Below are 16,736 nucleotides of genomic sequence, written 5' to 3'. Positions count from 1 at the left end.
TCTTGTATTTTTCAAAGCAAGAAATGCTAACTGATATTTGTTTCTTAAAAATTCAGACCCACTGTGAAATTGAATTACTATGAAACACCAATACTAGCCTCACAATATAATTCAGTACTATAATGAAACAGAATTTTGAGCAGTCTTATTTCTAAGCTTTCACATTCATGCTGAACTTCTGTGCACATTGCAGTAAATCTTCTTTTCTCTCTGACTGAGCTCAACATCCATATATTTTTAACCTAATTACTTTACTTGATATTCATGCAGCACTTAAAACGGTATATTCTGAATGAGTAATGATTATAAAGCTATCACTTAGAAACTAAAAGTTTTCTTATAAACGAACCATATCTTGACTTTAAAAGTACATTTTGCTTATTTTCTGCAGAGTAGAGGCATTCCTTATATATATGTGGTGCAATATTTTCAACATACAAATGCTTTATTTGCTATGCAGATAATTGCATAAGGTAACTTTTATAAAGTGCTGTTTTCTTACCATGACAGGACCCATCCACTTCCTCATATCCTACACTGCAGATGCATCGTCCAAGAGGCACAAGCCAATCCCCATCTGCTCCACAATACAGTTTTGGAGTATCCCGCTCCTCAGCACTCTTCACACAGGAACCCCGTACTTCCACTAAAGAGGAAGAATCAACCCTTGGAATAGTATCAGGAAACATAGCCAAGTTACGAACTGTGAAAGGGCACTTTTTGTAGTAAACGCGGACAGAGACCAGAGCAATGCATGCTCCAATGTCCTGGAAAGCAAGATAGAATCCTTTCCTGTTTATTGGCCCAACCTCACGAACTTCTGTGTTGAGTTTAAGAATGCGGTCCCCCAAGTCCATCTGCGTAAAACTCTCATCAGCTGCAATAGTATCAATTTTAGTGTATTGGCTTGGCTTGAATTTAACTCCATGGGATTCATCTGACTCCATGTAGTAAAGGTTAAAAGTTTCTTTGCAAGTTCCCAATACCCATGGAATGCTGTTGCAGTCCCTCAGAGTAAATTTCATTTCCACATAAATTTTTTGTGCTGCATCCCGGGAGATCCAGTTTGTACGAAGCCAGTTGTTTTGGTTTGGTTCCATTACATTACATACCTGGTAGGTGTGAATGGGACGATTGTGTTCATCCATTTCAGTTATGGCATCCCACTGAAAAGAAAATAATTTGTCTGAAAAACCAAGAATCGTAACTTATATACATACAAATATAGTATTGCACATTATATATATTATAAACTTTAAGCTTTACTTAAAAATCAGAATATAGATATTAATTAGAAGTAGGTCTACTATAGAAAAGATAGTTTGCAACTTAGAAGTTCCATGTTGACAAAGAATAGAAATCTAGAAACTGTTTCAGTAAAACAAAATTTCTAATGATCTTGGAACTTCAATGGAGGATGAAGATACTTGGCATGTCTCAGCATCAGGACCTATATGTTTGGTATTATCTTTATTGTTCTTCCATGAATCAGTCCCTGATAGGCCTCTAGTCTTTTTTGTTGCCCCTCCTTCAACAACATGAAACTTCCAAATTTGCTTACAGCATTCCAGACGTGGTATTACATAGTGCTGAAAGATGATTACTTTGCATATATTTGCTTTTTAAGTGTTACAGATGCTGTATAATACCTTAGCAGGGGCAAAAATTGCTTTTGAATAATGTGGCTATTAGCAAATTCATGAAGGGACTTCTAGCCAAACTGTAGTGTTTACACAGTTTAACAGAAAACCATGCCTTTAACATGTAGTCAAACTAACGTCTCAAAGAGCACATGGTGTTTGAGATGAGCCCATCTTTTGAAGGTTAGATCTTAGTTAATTTCAACTTTCTTTGAATTTGGAAGGTCAGGGAGGGATCTGGTTTTCCAGTTCTGGACTCTTTGTACAATGAATAATGTTTTCATATGACCTTTCCAATTTTAAAATCCAATCTGAATGTCTCCAGTCGGATTTATCTTACAAAAGTATTTATTCATATACCACACATGAAAGACTTGTAAGATGCTTACTTTATTATGAAATCTACTAGGTTAAAGGGACCAGTGGCTGTTAAATATATACTCAATAGAGTTGAGTTAATAATCATTTTACCTCTAAAGACTCATTAGCAACAACAGAAACTCAGAACAGGTGTATTTCTGTTCCTTAAGAAGAACTATACTAGTAGTATAGATCCAGGCACTATGTGGATCTAAGGCACCAAGTTTTGACTGGCCTTTCAGATGTGCCATTCTCATACAGCATTCTAGATGTAGGCTGAGATACCAGTGAGCTGAACAGCTGTTCCTAAATATCACTGAAAATACCAGACTTGTTTCTTTTAGTGCTATAAATCATCACAATTTATATTATTAACTTTTATAGCTTATGTTTTCAATGCTTTCATTTTGAACACATATTGACAAAAAGTTATTTGCATGCAGATTTGTTAATAAGACACTCTTTGAAAACATCAACATAAAATGGGTAAAACAACTAGAAGTAGAGAAGTCCATGCAGTATTTTGTCTCTTGACACTGAATTTCATTTTACCATGTTAGTTACATAACAAATGTGCATTAGAATTATAGTCAATATGTAGTTTCAGGTGCAATAAGGGGATAATTACCTTAGAGTCATTAAAACAACATTATTCAAATATGAATTCACATATTGTAGCACATGATACTAAAAATATATTGCTCACTCACAACAGACAAGGCCAACATTTCCAGTTTAGGTACCTGAGTTAGACACCTAAATAAATGGTTTGGTTTTTGGAGGTGCAGAGCATCCACAATTCCTATTTGTCACAAAGCCCTGAGGAATGTGTACTTTTCTTAGGGGACTCCAGACTGAGAAAATCTAGATTGTCTATGTTGAGTATAATTTATGAGTCCTATACTGCAATCACCATTTATGAGTAAAGGAACTATTCCAACCTTATTTTGAGGCATCTGTCCTCAGTAATGAGGACAAGAGAACACATCTGTGCCAACTTTTGCTGTGGATATCAGCTGAAGAAATTATTTAACAGTTAACCTCTATTTTATAGGAGTCTAACCACTTGATGTCGTCTTAAAGGACAATGTGAATATTCAAATGTAGAGAAAAATAATATTGCTTTATTCCATAACTTTTAAGAGTGTATATCTAGTCCTATTAGGAGAGCGGGGAGATCATGTGGGTCCCCAGGGAGCTTCATCTCACCTCCATCTTTCCTTGGACATTTCTAAGAAAAGCATCAGTCCCCCTGGGAGGTAACAGATCAGTCACAGTGGCAATAGCAGCATCATTAAACAGCATCATCAGCCTGGTAACTTTTACCAACCAACTGGTTAACACTGAACAAACTACGGTCATCAAGAGAAAGAGTGTAGTATCTATGAAGAAGATTTTTTTCCTCAGAGACAAAGGATTTGGGAAGGGGATAATTGTCAGCAGAGAATTTTAGTGGGCAGGAGAGGGAAACACATCAAAGTGGTTACACAATATGAAAAGCATGATGACAGCTCAGAGAATAAGGGAGAGCTAAAGAGGGGCTCATTAAGCTAGAGTTAAAATAAGAAACAATAGAGAAGGGTTAAAAAAAGCCAGAGTTAAAGAATAACACAAACAATAAAACATAGGAAAAAGGGAAGAATTAAATAAATTAGATCGCTATAACCCCTTTGGTCCCCCTGTCTATATATTGTCTATTTAAACTGTATATGCCTTGAAGCAAGGACATATCATCTTGTTTGTCTGTGAAGTACCTAGCACAGTTTGGGAGGGAGGAAAGAAGGGAGGTAGCTAACTGGATGGATGGATGGATAATCTCCTTAACTTAAACGAAAACAACAAAAAGTGCTAAAGGCTATCCAGGTGCGTATATGTGCCAAGACACATACAACAAGAAATAGCTCCAGAAGTCTTTTGCAAACATAGGGTATAAAAAAAACCCCAAAACACAGAAGGATTAGCCAGAATTTAGTTTTTGAACAAGCAGTCCATCATATACTGTTCTGTTGCAGTGAATTAGATTCAATGTAAAAAGTTCCAGCATGCTACTCTCTCCTCCAAAATATCTTGTTAACATATCTTTCTTCTATTGTGATATTTTTCTCAGAACAATATTCACTTTGAATCAATACCTTATCTGAATTTAAAAAAAATTGGAGTCCTTAATTCTGCTGCTGGGCATGTAGTTAAGAACATAAATCTGTTTTTCTGCGATTAAGGAAAGGGTTCTGCATTTAAATAATAACTAAGTTCAAAGAATAAAACAAGAAGATCCATATATATGGACAGTTTTTCTAGTCCACTCAGGGCAGATACAGAACTTTATTAAAAATCCAAATGTATTAAACAAGAAAGTAATAGCTGGATGATGAATAAATAATATACCTTTAAAATGAACATCTAATTTGCTCCTGCCATTGTATTTGGAAATACTATGATTTAGATAATGCATATGTTTATATATGTGTGTTTCTTATCTCTCCTCTTGAATGCAAAGCTCCAAAATGGAAGTAGGTTCCCAAAATGTCTACCCAAATTACTCCAAAATCTGACAGGCATCTGAATTTGTGATAATCTGTGTCAAGAACATGTTGATCCTAAAATAAATGCCTGTTTACTGTCTGTTTTTATTCTCTAGAAAGTTAATATAATATATTGCATTTAACAGATAATAATAATCCTGCAAAACTGAACAATTGCTAAATTTGTTACTTAAAGCAAAACAACAAAACAAAACAAAAACCCAAAAAACAGAGCCAGACCACTGAAGAGTGCCTGGTTCATACATGGTAGATGCTCATCACTTCTGAAAACTAGGCCCTTTGAAGTTGAGCCAAGTTGGGCACTCAAAAATTTAGGCACTCAAAACATTTGGACACTTCTGAATATTTAGATAAAGTTAATCTTATGATTCCACTTATTTAAAAATATTTGATAACAGTAATAGCATAAAACATCAACTATAGTACAAAGGTGAACTTAAAGAAAAAATGTCAAGACTATCAGAAGCATATTTTGGAGAAAAGGTTTCAAAATTTTATTTTAACTTTGTAATTATGGCAGCACTTGCCACTTTCTACTCTTAGTTGCATCAATCAGATGGATTTGGTGCAAATGGAGAGTAACAATTGAAATAGTGGACAGAAGAATCTGGAATTTGGAAGAAAACTGACAAAAATTGTCAACTCAAAAGACAAAATATTAGATTGGGCTACAAAACAGCAATTAAATTTTATTTAGTTAAAAGTTCAGGTGTTTTCATATTTCTACAAGCTACTTTATAACCTTCCCTAGGAAGGTTTAGGACTTCACTGGTGTTTAGGACTTCACTAGTGTTTAAACACTATAAAGGACCATAGACCTAATTTATTACCTCCTGGTAGCACTATTATAATATTAAAAATTGTCTTCACTGTCTGTTCCAGTATTTGTGAGTGTGTGTGTGTGCACATATGTGTGTGATTTTTTTTTAAAAATTAACACTACATTCAGGTTAAAAAATTAACAATAGAAGAACCATTAGTTGCAATTCAGTTGGTGATATTGATTAAAGTTTTATTTACACCACCAGTAAAAAAGATATTTCATATACTCAATTATTTTTCAGACACTTGTTACTCTCCATATGAGGATATTATAAAAAAGATAAAGATACTGGACCATTTTCAGTCCACTGTAACCAAATATATTTCCTTTGAAGTCATTGGAGCAGCCCGTTTCAATTAGATATGAACCTGGACTGCTGGGCATGGCCCAGGTAAAACAGGGCTTTTCCTGCATCAGCATGGACCTATATAATTCCCCCTCTCTTCTGGTCACAGCCAGGGGGAGAGATGGGTCAGAAACCTCATGCTGATCTGGTCTGTGGCTGCAGTAAAAAGTTACTTTCTGGCTCTCTATACCTTGAAGAGGCCCAAACCTTTCCAAAAAAGACAGTCCCCACATAAAAATGAGGAATTCACAATAAATAAAGATATCGGGGGAAAAACAACTATTCTTTACTTTGGTCCCTGTAACTTGTTTCATTACTTCCTAAGAAAACACATCTGTAAAAAGAGAGACAGACCAAATTTATTTTAAAAATGCATAAAACCTTATAGTCCTGTCTAGGTAACATGCAATGATTTTCTTCTAAATTAAAGGACAAAACATGTAATCATTCTTTCAATCAAAATAGATACCAAACAGATCTATTCTAATCTTACTTCTTCTTCTTTTTTTTTTTTTTTAAAGAGCATTTCACTGGGATTTAGGACACAATTCTCAGTGATATACGATGTAAAAATGTTGGCCAGCATTTTTAAACTAATGTTAGCATCTAAAATAAAGTGCTCTGATTTTCACAGATGCAGGATCAGATTTCTAAGATAAAAAAGGATTAATTTTGTTGTTATTATAAAACTGCCATGACACAAAGAGGCATTTGATTATATGATGAAAGTTCTGACATTGTGGGGACATCCAGAGTGTGCAGGAATGGTTAATTACATTTCACTTAATCATTACATCCAATGGGAGATAGTAGATATTTTCTTACCATTTTAATTTTTTTTTAAATTCATTACTGTCAAGCTAATTTATTACTTGATTTGGGCACCAGCACTTGTAGACTCAGTCATCAGCTGAAGTCTACAAGTGAATTCTCACTTTCAACTGAAAGCAACTGACAGACTTTTTTATCCCATTTCCATGGAAACAGAGGCTGAATTGGTGAAAATAAAGCACAGGATTTTAAAAAGTTTTAAAAATTCCCTTTTTCTGTTTCTATTGAGCAGATCTCCATGGAAATGGGATCGGCAAGGTCAAAGCTAGACAGCAGCAAAGAAGAACTCTCACTTAACATATTGAGGTTGCTGGCATCTGCAAATGTGCTGCCATCTGCAAATGCAGATTTCAAAATTCACCTACTGTAGTGACGTTCAGAGCAAAGAAAGCTAAAAACTACAGTATTGGGAAGTCTGAAAAAACTTTCTAATTAATATTTTTGAACAGGTCATTTAAAGCATGGTTGGCCTTTAAAACACAAAACTTTGAAAATGGCAAGGTCCTGGAGTATTAAGAATAAACATAGACTTTTTTTTAAAAAAGTTAACATTTTAATGTATTAAATATTTATCTTTTCCTATTTGCTTAGAGTCCAACTCTCTTTCCTTTAGCTCTACACCTGCAGCTGTGATGCTGCAGAAATCAGAAGTTCCTACCTCTAAGAACAGTAGTAGAACAGAGCACCAATAATATATTATGTTGCTGTAGGGAGCATGGAGAAGGAATCCTGACATTTTGGAATGGATCAGGAGGGAGTTATCAGCTGGGAGAGGTCTGGAGAAGGGAAACTGACATTTTAGATCCCATTTCTGTAGCAATGCAGCATTTTAAATCCACTATACTATAAAATGAAGGTCCAACACTTCTGTTAAGCAATTGGGTGAGCAGGTAAATACCGTATCTACGCAATAGAACAAGTGGCAGAGATGAAGATCCCATTGTAAAAGGTCTTAGTGATCTGACAGCCCACTTACAGAAAGAGAATGTGTTATGTGAAATATTTGCCTTCAGGTATGTAGAGACAAGAACTAGATGAGACTTCAAAAGTGTCCATTGAATCATGAGATACCAACTTCAATGCCCAACGATGCCAGTGAGCACTCATCTGTGAATTTGCTGACTTGGGAGTATGAAATGACAGTGTAAATACAGTACAACTTTCTAGCTTTGCAGAACAGCTGTTATGGACATTTTTATGAGATAAGCAAGTGCCTGAGTTGCAGCCCTGCGCATGGAAAACAACGTATAACGTGTGTATATGCTAACGGCATCCAACAGGCCAAATTTCAAGAAATATGTTTGGATTTCAAGACCCTTGAGGAAAATGCAATGTGTCAGACTCTGGTCTCAAGCACTCTCCCTCACCCACCCAAAAAAGATATTCCATTTGCCCAACACATGGAAAGAAATATCATAAATGTATCTAGAAAAAACTTCATGGGGCAATGCCTGTCCCTGATGACAAATTTCAAATACAAATCAGGAAAAGGAAAAAGCTATTCACTATGGTCGAAGCAGATGTATAGCCAACATGCCCCATTGTTCAGTCAATGGCTGTAGGAAAAGAAGATCTACAATCTGCATAACTGGAGAATACCTTATAACCTGTCAGAACTGCAGCATCCTAAAGCTCTCAAGGTTTATCAGCAACATTATCTGGAATATGCATGTCAGAAAGCCAAACCCCAAACCACAACCTCACCCCCCACCTACACATACCCATCCCCCAAAAGACCTTCTATCCAAGCAGAGTTTTGACCCTGGAATGGGAGAAATGCCAGAGTCTCAACAAAGGCTGCTAGGAACCGCGCGGTTGCTATTGATTTCTATGTGGATGGTGCTCAGATACTATGGTGATGGGTGGTAGTACAAAACCCTGAGAGAGAGACACACACACAAAAAGAGATGCTATAAAATGAAACTAGAAGCCAAAATGAAGACACCTCAACAAAGTAGCATCATATCTTCAAGCAGCTGCATACTGAAAAAGAGATGCTTGAAAAAGATTCAGAAGGTGTGTCAAAAAAAGAAGTGTAAAAAGGTATCAAAACATGCAGTGGCTCAAAGAACAAGACAAATTCCACAGATAACACAGACAAAGGAAATATAAAACTGTTAAAGGAACCAGGAAGAAAAATACATCTTGCCTTCCACTCCACGTCAGTGGTTGGCAAAATCAAATTATGTGAAGAGAAAAGGGTTCATAGTAAACTGCATAGCAATCGACTAGTAACTTTTTAAATGCTGATCTCTTTAACACTGTGAACGTGACAACAATGAGGAGACCATGACTGAAGAATGTCTGCAGAATTGTAAGAGAGACAGTGCTTTCCAAAGCAAAACTATAAAGGTTTGTCTATTATCCATTGGTGGGTTAATAAATCATTGAAAGAGGTATGTTATGGTATGCTCCTTTAAGGCCACTATATTATAGCCTGGGGACATATGCACTGCTGGAGGTTAGTTTGCTGAATCTGCTGTTAGAGCTTGCAGCAGCTTGCTTGCTGCTGGAACTCTGCAAATAAAGAGCAAAAATAATCGTATACCTGTGCATGTACCTGAAGTTACTCCAACAAGACACCTACTAGTCTCTACCTCAGCTACAGTAACTGATTCCCTAATGAACACCTTTAGATTGTAAAGAATCTTCATGCTTCCTTCAACATTGCAATCCATTTATCACCTCATCTGCTGCTGCCTTTGAAGTAGGAATTGTTGTAGACTGTTAACACCACTGCTCTGAGTACAGAGCTGCAAGCAAAGTGGACACATTCCAAGTAGGGGACAACTCTCTTTGTCTTTGATTACTGCTTTTATATGAGATGAAGGCCAATATTGGTCATTTTATGTGAGTGCTCCCCTGTCTTAAGTGGTGTAATACTGGCAATCCTAAATATTCCACAAATCATGATTCAAGACCCCAAACATCCTGAGATTGGCTTGAAAACATGAGGTTCAAAATAACAGAGGATTCTTTTTATTTGCCTCTTATGTTTTGAGTGTTTAGAGTTCACCTTTTTAAGTTTCTCTGCAAGCATTTATACTTTTTTTTTTAAGATCAAAGCTGATATTTTTACATAATTACATGAAGTCAGGAGTTCCTGAGACTCCATAAAATTGTAAGACGACAATCCTGGGGTTACTCACCAGGTAAGCAAGCAGATTAAGACCATGAGTTTGCCATTTTCAAAATTGCTAATCATATAGGTGGAAAGATGGTCCTGAGATTAAGGCACAGGACTAGAAACTTAGAACCTGGTCCTAGTCCCAGGTTTGCCACAAACTACCTGTGTGTCCCTACAAATATCAAATGACCTCTTTGTGCCTCAGGCTTCCCATCTTAAAAGTGGGAATGAGATCACCTACTTCCATGCCAGTGTTGAGAGATTTAAATAGCTGAAATAAGAAAATGGTCAATGGAATTAATTTGGATTTTTTATTTTAGCAAAACCAACAGAAAATCCAAGTGCTCCCATCATTTCTTTCCATATCTTCCTGATTCCTTCCTTACAGTTTTTACACATGTACTGCAGTTGCTGCTGCTCTATCCAATAACAATTAGATACAATAAACTTATTTGTTTATACTACAGGATCAAAACCATATCACATGGAGATGAATAAAAATAATAATGGTATGTAGCAATTATATAGTGTTTTTCATCTTCAGAGTGCTTTATAAATATTAACACATTAATCCAAACTAAGACATACAACTAAAAAAGAAAAACTAGAGATAATGAGAGCAAGGTTAGAGTAACAGATCAAAAGAGCACTGAGAGAAACTGTAATAAGGACCTCACTATATCATTGTGCATGTCCTTTATTTGACATCATAAAAGCACAATTGGTATTTGGAATAATTCAGCAGTAGCAGCACTGATTCAAAACTTCAGTGAGGCACTATTAGTCTCCTTAGTTATACATTAATGAAGGACACTTCTGACAGTGCCCTTCACTCCTCTTCTGTAGCTGCTATTCAGTGAAATACAAATGTCTTCCATGACATTCTGATGCTGCTACTGAAATGTCTACTAAACACTTTATGGTACTCAAATAGTTGCACCTTTCATGGATCATTCATCCAGAGAGATGGAAGTATTGTTTTACAAACAAATATCACTGGTACAAACTGTAGAATTAGGATTAAAAATTCTGTTTTACTTTGAATTTATTTTCTCATTCTTCTGAGTGGAGCAGTGTCATAAAGGCAGGATGCACCACTAAAATTTAAAAGACTGTTCAAGAGAAACACCAGAATTAGAAGATGGAATTATTCCAGTCAAAATGGATGTTTATTGGCCTGCATGGGGATACTTCTGTACCTTCTAGACTTAGCTGAAGCCAGTGTTAATATGTCCTTCACTTTAACTGAGAACAAAGTTTTAGAAAATAAAGAAGTTTGATGACAAAAAGGACGCAGTACAGGAGATACTCAAATTGGTCTGGATAAATGAACTAGCCTAAATCTTTATCCAGTCCTTGAATTTATGAACAACTGCTTCTCTCCATATCCCATGCTTTCTCTGGTTTTGGTTTAGAATGGAAGTGTGAAAATACCACAAAAACACTGTTGAAGGCAATTCTAACCAAAATAGAAACAAAGTACCCAAAATATTTATTTCCTAAGTATTCATTTATATATTATAATTAGAATTATTAAATTTATTCATTGAACTATCATTATATTTACCTACATTTTAATTCTATCCATACGAATGCATAGCCCACCCCTCCCACAAAATCCAAAATGGGAATAGGAAAAAGATTAACGGGAGGGTGGAGGGGAGAAAAAACACACTGCACTCCATCATACCTGGTTGCTCACATTTCCTATTTATTTATTTATTTATTTATTTAGAAGGTAGTGCTATCTTTTGAAGACACACATTTTCACAAGGCACATTCATCCCCTCCTGTGGAAAAACTCATGGGAGGGGAAAATGCCTTCTATCCATTTCATCTCCAATAGTACAAATGGAGGGAAGCACCAAGTCCATAATTATTTTAAGGTATAATGCTACCAATATCTGCAAACGCTCTAGTTCATAAAAGGTGGCAAGATACACAATCATTACAGTGATGTACTTAATGACCTCCTCTATCCTGCATTCTGCACATCACCCTCTCATAGATATCTTAATGAGACAAAGAGATCATCCTGGGTATTGAAGACATCATGTTGCTTTTCCAGGGCCTCATTATTTTCAGTTTAGAATAAATTAGAGATATTCTCCTAACCAATTTTTGTTAAAGTTGATGATATGTTGTAAAGATGAAATATCATCTTAATACACCCAAGTATGCTCAGGTTGGCAGTATAATGCTCAGAATATTTTATAAATAAAAGCATGTGTAAAGTGTTTCCTACCTATTCTTTATGTTGCAAACATACATTTTATCAATTGGCTCATATTTAGCATTGATAGTTTGCTCACCTCTGCAAAAGGGCATAGTCCTTGTCTCAAGGGGATTACAAATCTACATTTTAGATTCTGCCAGGGGATCCACAGCTGTAGATCCTTAATCCCTACAGGGAGTCCTGCTGAAGTCAATGGAAATTAGCAAGAAGAAAGGGACTCTGGGCCTAAATTAGACAGTACATAGAATATACTTATTGGCTGAATGAAAGCCCTAGACTGGAAATGAATTTTTAAAATTTATATATTATTGAAGCCTGCTGTGGTTTGAATTGAATTTTTCCAAGAAATATTTTGAATGTACAATCTGGAGGTACATACAGCATTATGTGTAACAAACCTTGAAATTTTTACAGATTAGGATTGCTTTGCAAGAACTACGTTTTACAAAATCCCTTTTCTCTGTTGTTCTCTAAAGGATACAATGTTTATTGAGAATCTATATAATGGTAATAACACCAATTCTTCATTATTTTACTTCATCTTAGACAGGCTCCCAAGGATACCTACATGGGCTGCAGCATGACCCACTATCTTCAGAGCACTGTGTGCTGCCGTCCTGCACAAAACATGCTCCCTACTTCGGGGTTTGTTGGTGGGGTCCTTGGAAGGGAAGCCTGTGCTGTCTTTCATGGTGTCTATGCTGATGGAATCCTCCCCAAGCTGAATAAGGATTCTGTTAGACTCTTTTACCCAATGTAAAGGGTCAAGAGCTGGGGTGAAGATCTTGTCTTCTATCTTCTAGTGTAGAATGCAATTTTTAGTCTTAATTTATATCCTGCCTAAATGAAATCCAATATTATCTTGCCCATTCTATTAACCAAATGGAACTGAAGTAATCTTCACTACATTTGCCCTTCCCCACAGGTTGTTTGTAATGGCACCAAAAACCTATCTGCTCTTAATTAATTATTGGACCCAAGCTGCCTTGGCACTTACATTTTTTTTTTCATTTTGACCCCAAAGTAAACCACATTACTTGGGACACATTTGAATTTCCACTATGCAAAAGGAAGCTGGATGATACATGCTAAATAACACCAAAACTTTTATTCAGTTTACACTGTACTGTAAAATTGTTCTAAATTCTTCTCTGTTCAGAGTAGCTGGAATAGGTTTGTGCAGCTCTTTAATGAGCAACAGAATGTCATCTATATAGATGAGATTCATTTTGTGTTCAGTCTGAATATACTTCATGTCATTCATGAATATGATTAATGTGACATATGTTTACAATATTAAGGCAAACAGAACTGGGAATAAAAGTCAATCCTGTCTAGCACAGCTCTTTAAATCAAATACAGCAGTTCTCAGGATTCCAAGTCTCTAGCTTTTTTCTTGAAATTTACACCAAATCCCTATTCATTTATTTATTTTAAAAAATATATATACATTATGAGCATTCCCACTCTACTCTATCAAATGCTTACCCTTCATCTAAAGAAATAGTATGTGAATTAATCAATTCAGTTGTAATAGCCCATTCTTCTAAGGCAGGGGTTCTCAAGCTGGGGTCTGGAGGTTATTATGGGGGGGGGGGGGAGGGGAGTGGAGGAATCACGAGCCGTCAGCCTCCGCACATGTCTGACAGCCAAAGCCCTTCAGAGCTGGGTGGCCAAAGAGCAGCAGCTGCTGGCCAGGTGTCCAGCTCTGAAGGTAGTGCCACCCCCAGCAGCAGTGCAGAAGTAAAGTTGGCAAGGCATTGGGGGTGGGGGTATGGCATGTGGGATCACTTTTTACGGGGGGTCATCAGAGAATGAAATATTTTCAAAGGGGATCCCAGCAAAAAAAGTTTGAGAACTCTTGTTCTAAGGCATGGATTCTGAAACGTCTTCATAGAATTACCATCTTGTTGATGCCTCCTCTTTTATTTGCAAAAAGGTTGGCTCTCATTAATGACTGAATAACCCATTATAATTATAGCAATTGTTTACATAGTAAAGTAAAAGTAGGACAATATATAATGCATATTTAACTTGTGTTAATGTGAGGTAGCTGCAAGAAACAAGGAGAAACAACATCATGTGACCAGAGAGCTGTCTGCAAACTACCACCAAATGCTCTACAGACCACAGTTTGGGAAATTCTGTGGTGTGCCACATCTGGCTCAGATCTTGCCCCACGTGAATCTATTAAACTAATGACTATGTTGTTCCAGCATTTTATTTTCTTTATTAACAACTTGTAATCATAGTTTAAGAAGAGAGACTATCTACAGCTGTCACATAATATAGCATCTGTAGTAGGCTTTAATATGAATGAGACTAAGGTTGATCAGCAGCATTCAAGATTTCATTTAGCACTCAAAGAAGCTTAGTAATTCATTTTCAAATTTTTAGAATGTGCTGAGGAATCATCACTCCATGGTGCATTCACTCTCCTCATGCTGCATGATTTTTATAATTTCCTTTTGTGTTTAAGTTACATTAGCTTAGTCAAAGAGTTGGTCTTTATTATTATTATCCAGATGCAATTATCTGGCTTAATCATCTGAACTTAAAATTATAGCTACTGCTCTATATTTATATCAGCCATACAAAGAACAAGAATATTGGAAGTTCGAGGTTCCTGTAAAATACAGCACATTGATCATTTATTAACTGGTATTGCCTCCCACGATTACTAATACAACTTCTACACTTTCATCATTCTGTTGCTAGAGTAGCAATTGACCTTATCACCTGACTTATAATGGGTTCCATTTCATCCTAAATAAGGCATACCCTACCTTGTTATCATACAGAAGGTTGAGGTCATATTTTTGTTTACTTGTAAGAGTTTCTTCAAAGAGTTTTTTCCTTTTTCATATTTACTCATGCTTGATGAAAATATTGTTTAAAAAAATAATCCTTTAGACTGTATGTGTTAAAGCCAAAATTTTCCAAGAGATGCTGCCTAAAGTTAGACATTTAAATCCAAATTTAGACTCCTAAATGGATAGTTTGATTCCGAGATATGCCAAGCAGCCACAAGCCAACTGAAATCAATTGCAATTGTGATTTTAGGCACCAGGTTTGAACATTTTGGCCAGGCTTTTTTATTATTATTTATTGTAAGAAATAGTTGTGCAAGTAATAGATATTTCAATTCACTGACAATTCTGGGAAAAATTTTAAAAAATGGTTAAGACTGAACAATTTTGTTCCACCTGACACAAGACACTTAATTTTGACAGTGTTTGTTAAAAACATTTTGGTGTAACTGAATCTGTATTTTTCATTGAAAAAAGGTTTGGCCAAAAAATTTCATCCATCTTTATAAAGGAAGGTTATATTTTGTTATAAACTTTCTTTTAAGAAACCTATCCTTAAGCTTTAATGTATTAAGTTTCCATCCAGGAGAAATTTAGTTTATTATTTTAAAGTTGAATGCAAGAGACATGGTCCCTAAAGTACAATGTCCCTTGTATCAAGCCTTGTACAAGCAAAATGAAACACATTTAGACTCTTAAAGACTTTAAGACCAAAAGGGACCATCATGATCATTTGAGTATGCATTTTCCTGAGTTGCAGAGTAGGAGAAATGAATTCTCCTTTTGTTTACCCAGAATATTTTAAATATACTTTTCACATATTTTGTTAAGGGAGAGTGTACCAGGAATGACTTGGATTTTTGGTATAAAATATGTGTCCAGATCTGCAACCACAATAAATTTAAACCTCATATTATTATATGTTACCTAGTTGACGTGTCAGTGGAAGCTTTAATAAATTGGATTAATTTATTTAAATCATGTACATTAAAAGGCAGACAATCCTTTAACTTTCTATACCACAGGCTATTATACAGATCCTTCTATCATCACTCATATTCTTCCTTTCGGTGGACTAAGCTACACTTTTACTACAAAACACCAAGACTTTTTTTTGTTTGTTTGTTTATAATCAATATTATGCTCTGTGAGGCCAGTTCCTGAAGGCTCTTAGTAGCCTAGTTAAGTAGATGTTTCCTAAAGAAATGCAGGCTATCTGTCTTTTGTTTTTCCCCAACTATAAAAGTAATCTTTTTTTTGTAGGTAACTCTGAAGACCATTTTGCTATTCCATGCCATTATTTTCAAAATATTTGCCATAATGTTTAATATAGGAACCCTTTAAAATCAATCATTATAAAAAGTGCAAATGATATTGTGAGGGAGTACTATCCATACTGACCAACATTTTCAAATTAATTTCAGGGAGATTTGTGGTGTTTCTGAAATTGCTAATAAAGCCTATCCGAATAGACAAACAATATACATCCCCTTATATGTCTCAGCTAAATAACAACACAGAAACATGATCTCACTGAAGTATAGTGAACATAGCACTCTCCATATCTGAGTGAGTGGTGTTGAGACCTGGCTTGCAGGTTGCAGTGCCACTCAGGTTTGGCCTGGCCAAAAGATGGTTGGGCCATGGCCTCCTGGTGGCCTCCCTGGCTCCACAGCCTATGCGGATGCATATATGTGGCTGGCACATCTGATTCTGGGTAATGTCACTGAAATTTTGAAGTTGGCATAAATGGATGCTTTTCATTATTTTTACATGGGAGATAATATTATTAAATTGGGAGTTGGGAGTTTTTGGTTATAAACGAGAATCTTCCTGACATACAAGCAGACTTAATCAATATGGTACTGGCTCATCTCAGGTGTTGCGAGATAGCGGCTGCAATTGCCTCCTGGTTCTTTGTGGATAAAGATAACCTCAAAAGGAGTCATGCAGCTCCAAACAGCACGGATGGAGCTGTTCAGCTAGGCAGTAGATCTTCTTCCCTTTGGCAATCAGAATG

At 35.9% G+C, this 16,736-nt stretch overlaps 1 protein-coding gene across 1 annotated transcript in view; it reads right to left on the bottom strand.

Annotated features, from left to right (window-relative positions):
* EPHA6 (EPH receptor A6) overlaps window positions 1-16,736 on the bottom strand; it is a 709,227-nt gene that overhangs the window by 588,006 nt on the left and 104,485 nt on the right. The window contains exon 2 of the mRNA XM_067546257.1: window positions 503-1,166. Coding sequence (XP_067402358.1) covers window positions 503-1,148 — 646 coding nt within the window. The 5' untranslated portion in view covers window positions 1,149-1,166. The remainder of the gene's footprint in view (window positions 1-502; window positions 1,167-16,736) is intronic.

Source organism: Emydura macquarii, unplaced genomic scaffold, assembly GCF_026122565.2.
Source record: "Emydura macquarii macquarii isolate MOO-44397 ecotype Brisbane River unplaced genomic scaffold, CSIRO-AGI_Emac_v2 contig_1119, whole genome shotgun sequence".
Lineage (NCBI taxonomy): Eukaryota > Metazoa > Chordata > Testudines > Chelidae > Emydura > Emydura macquarii.
The sequence above is the reverse complement of the archived record's forward strand: the minus strand, read 5'-3'. Positions and strand labels throughout refer to the sequence as shown.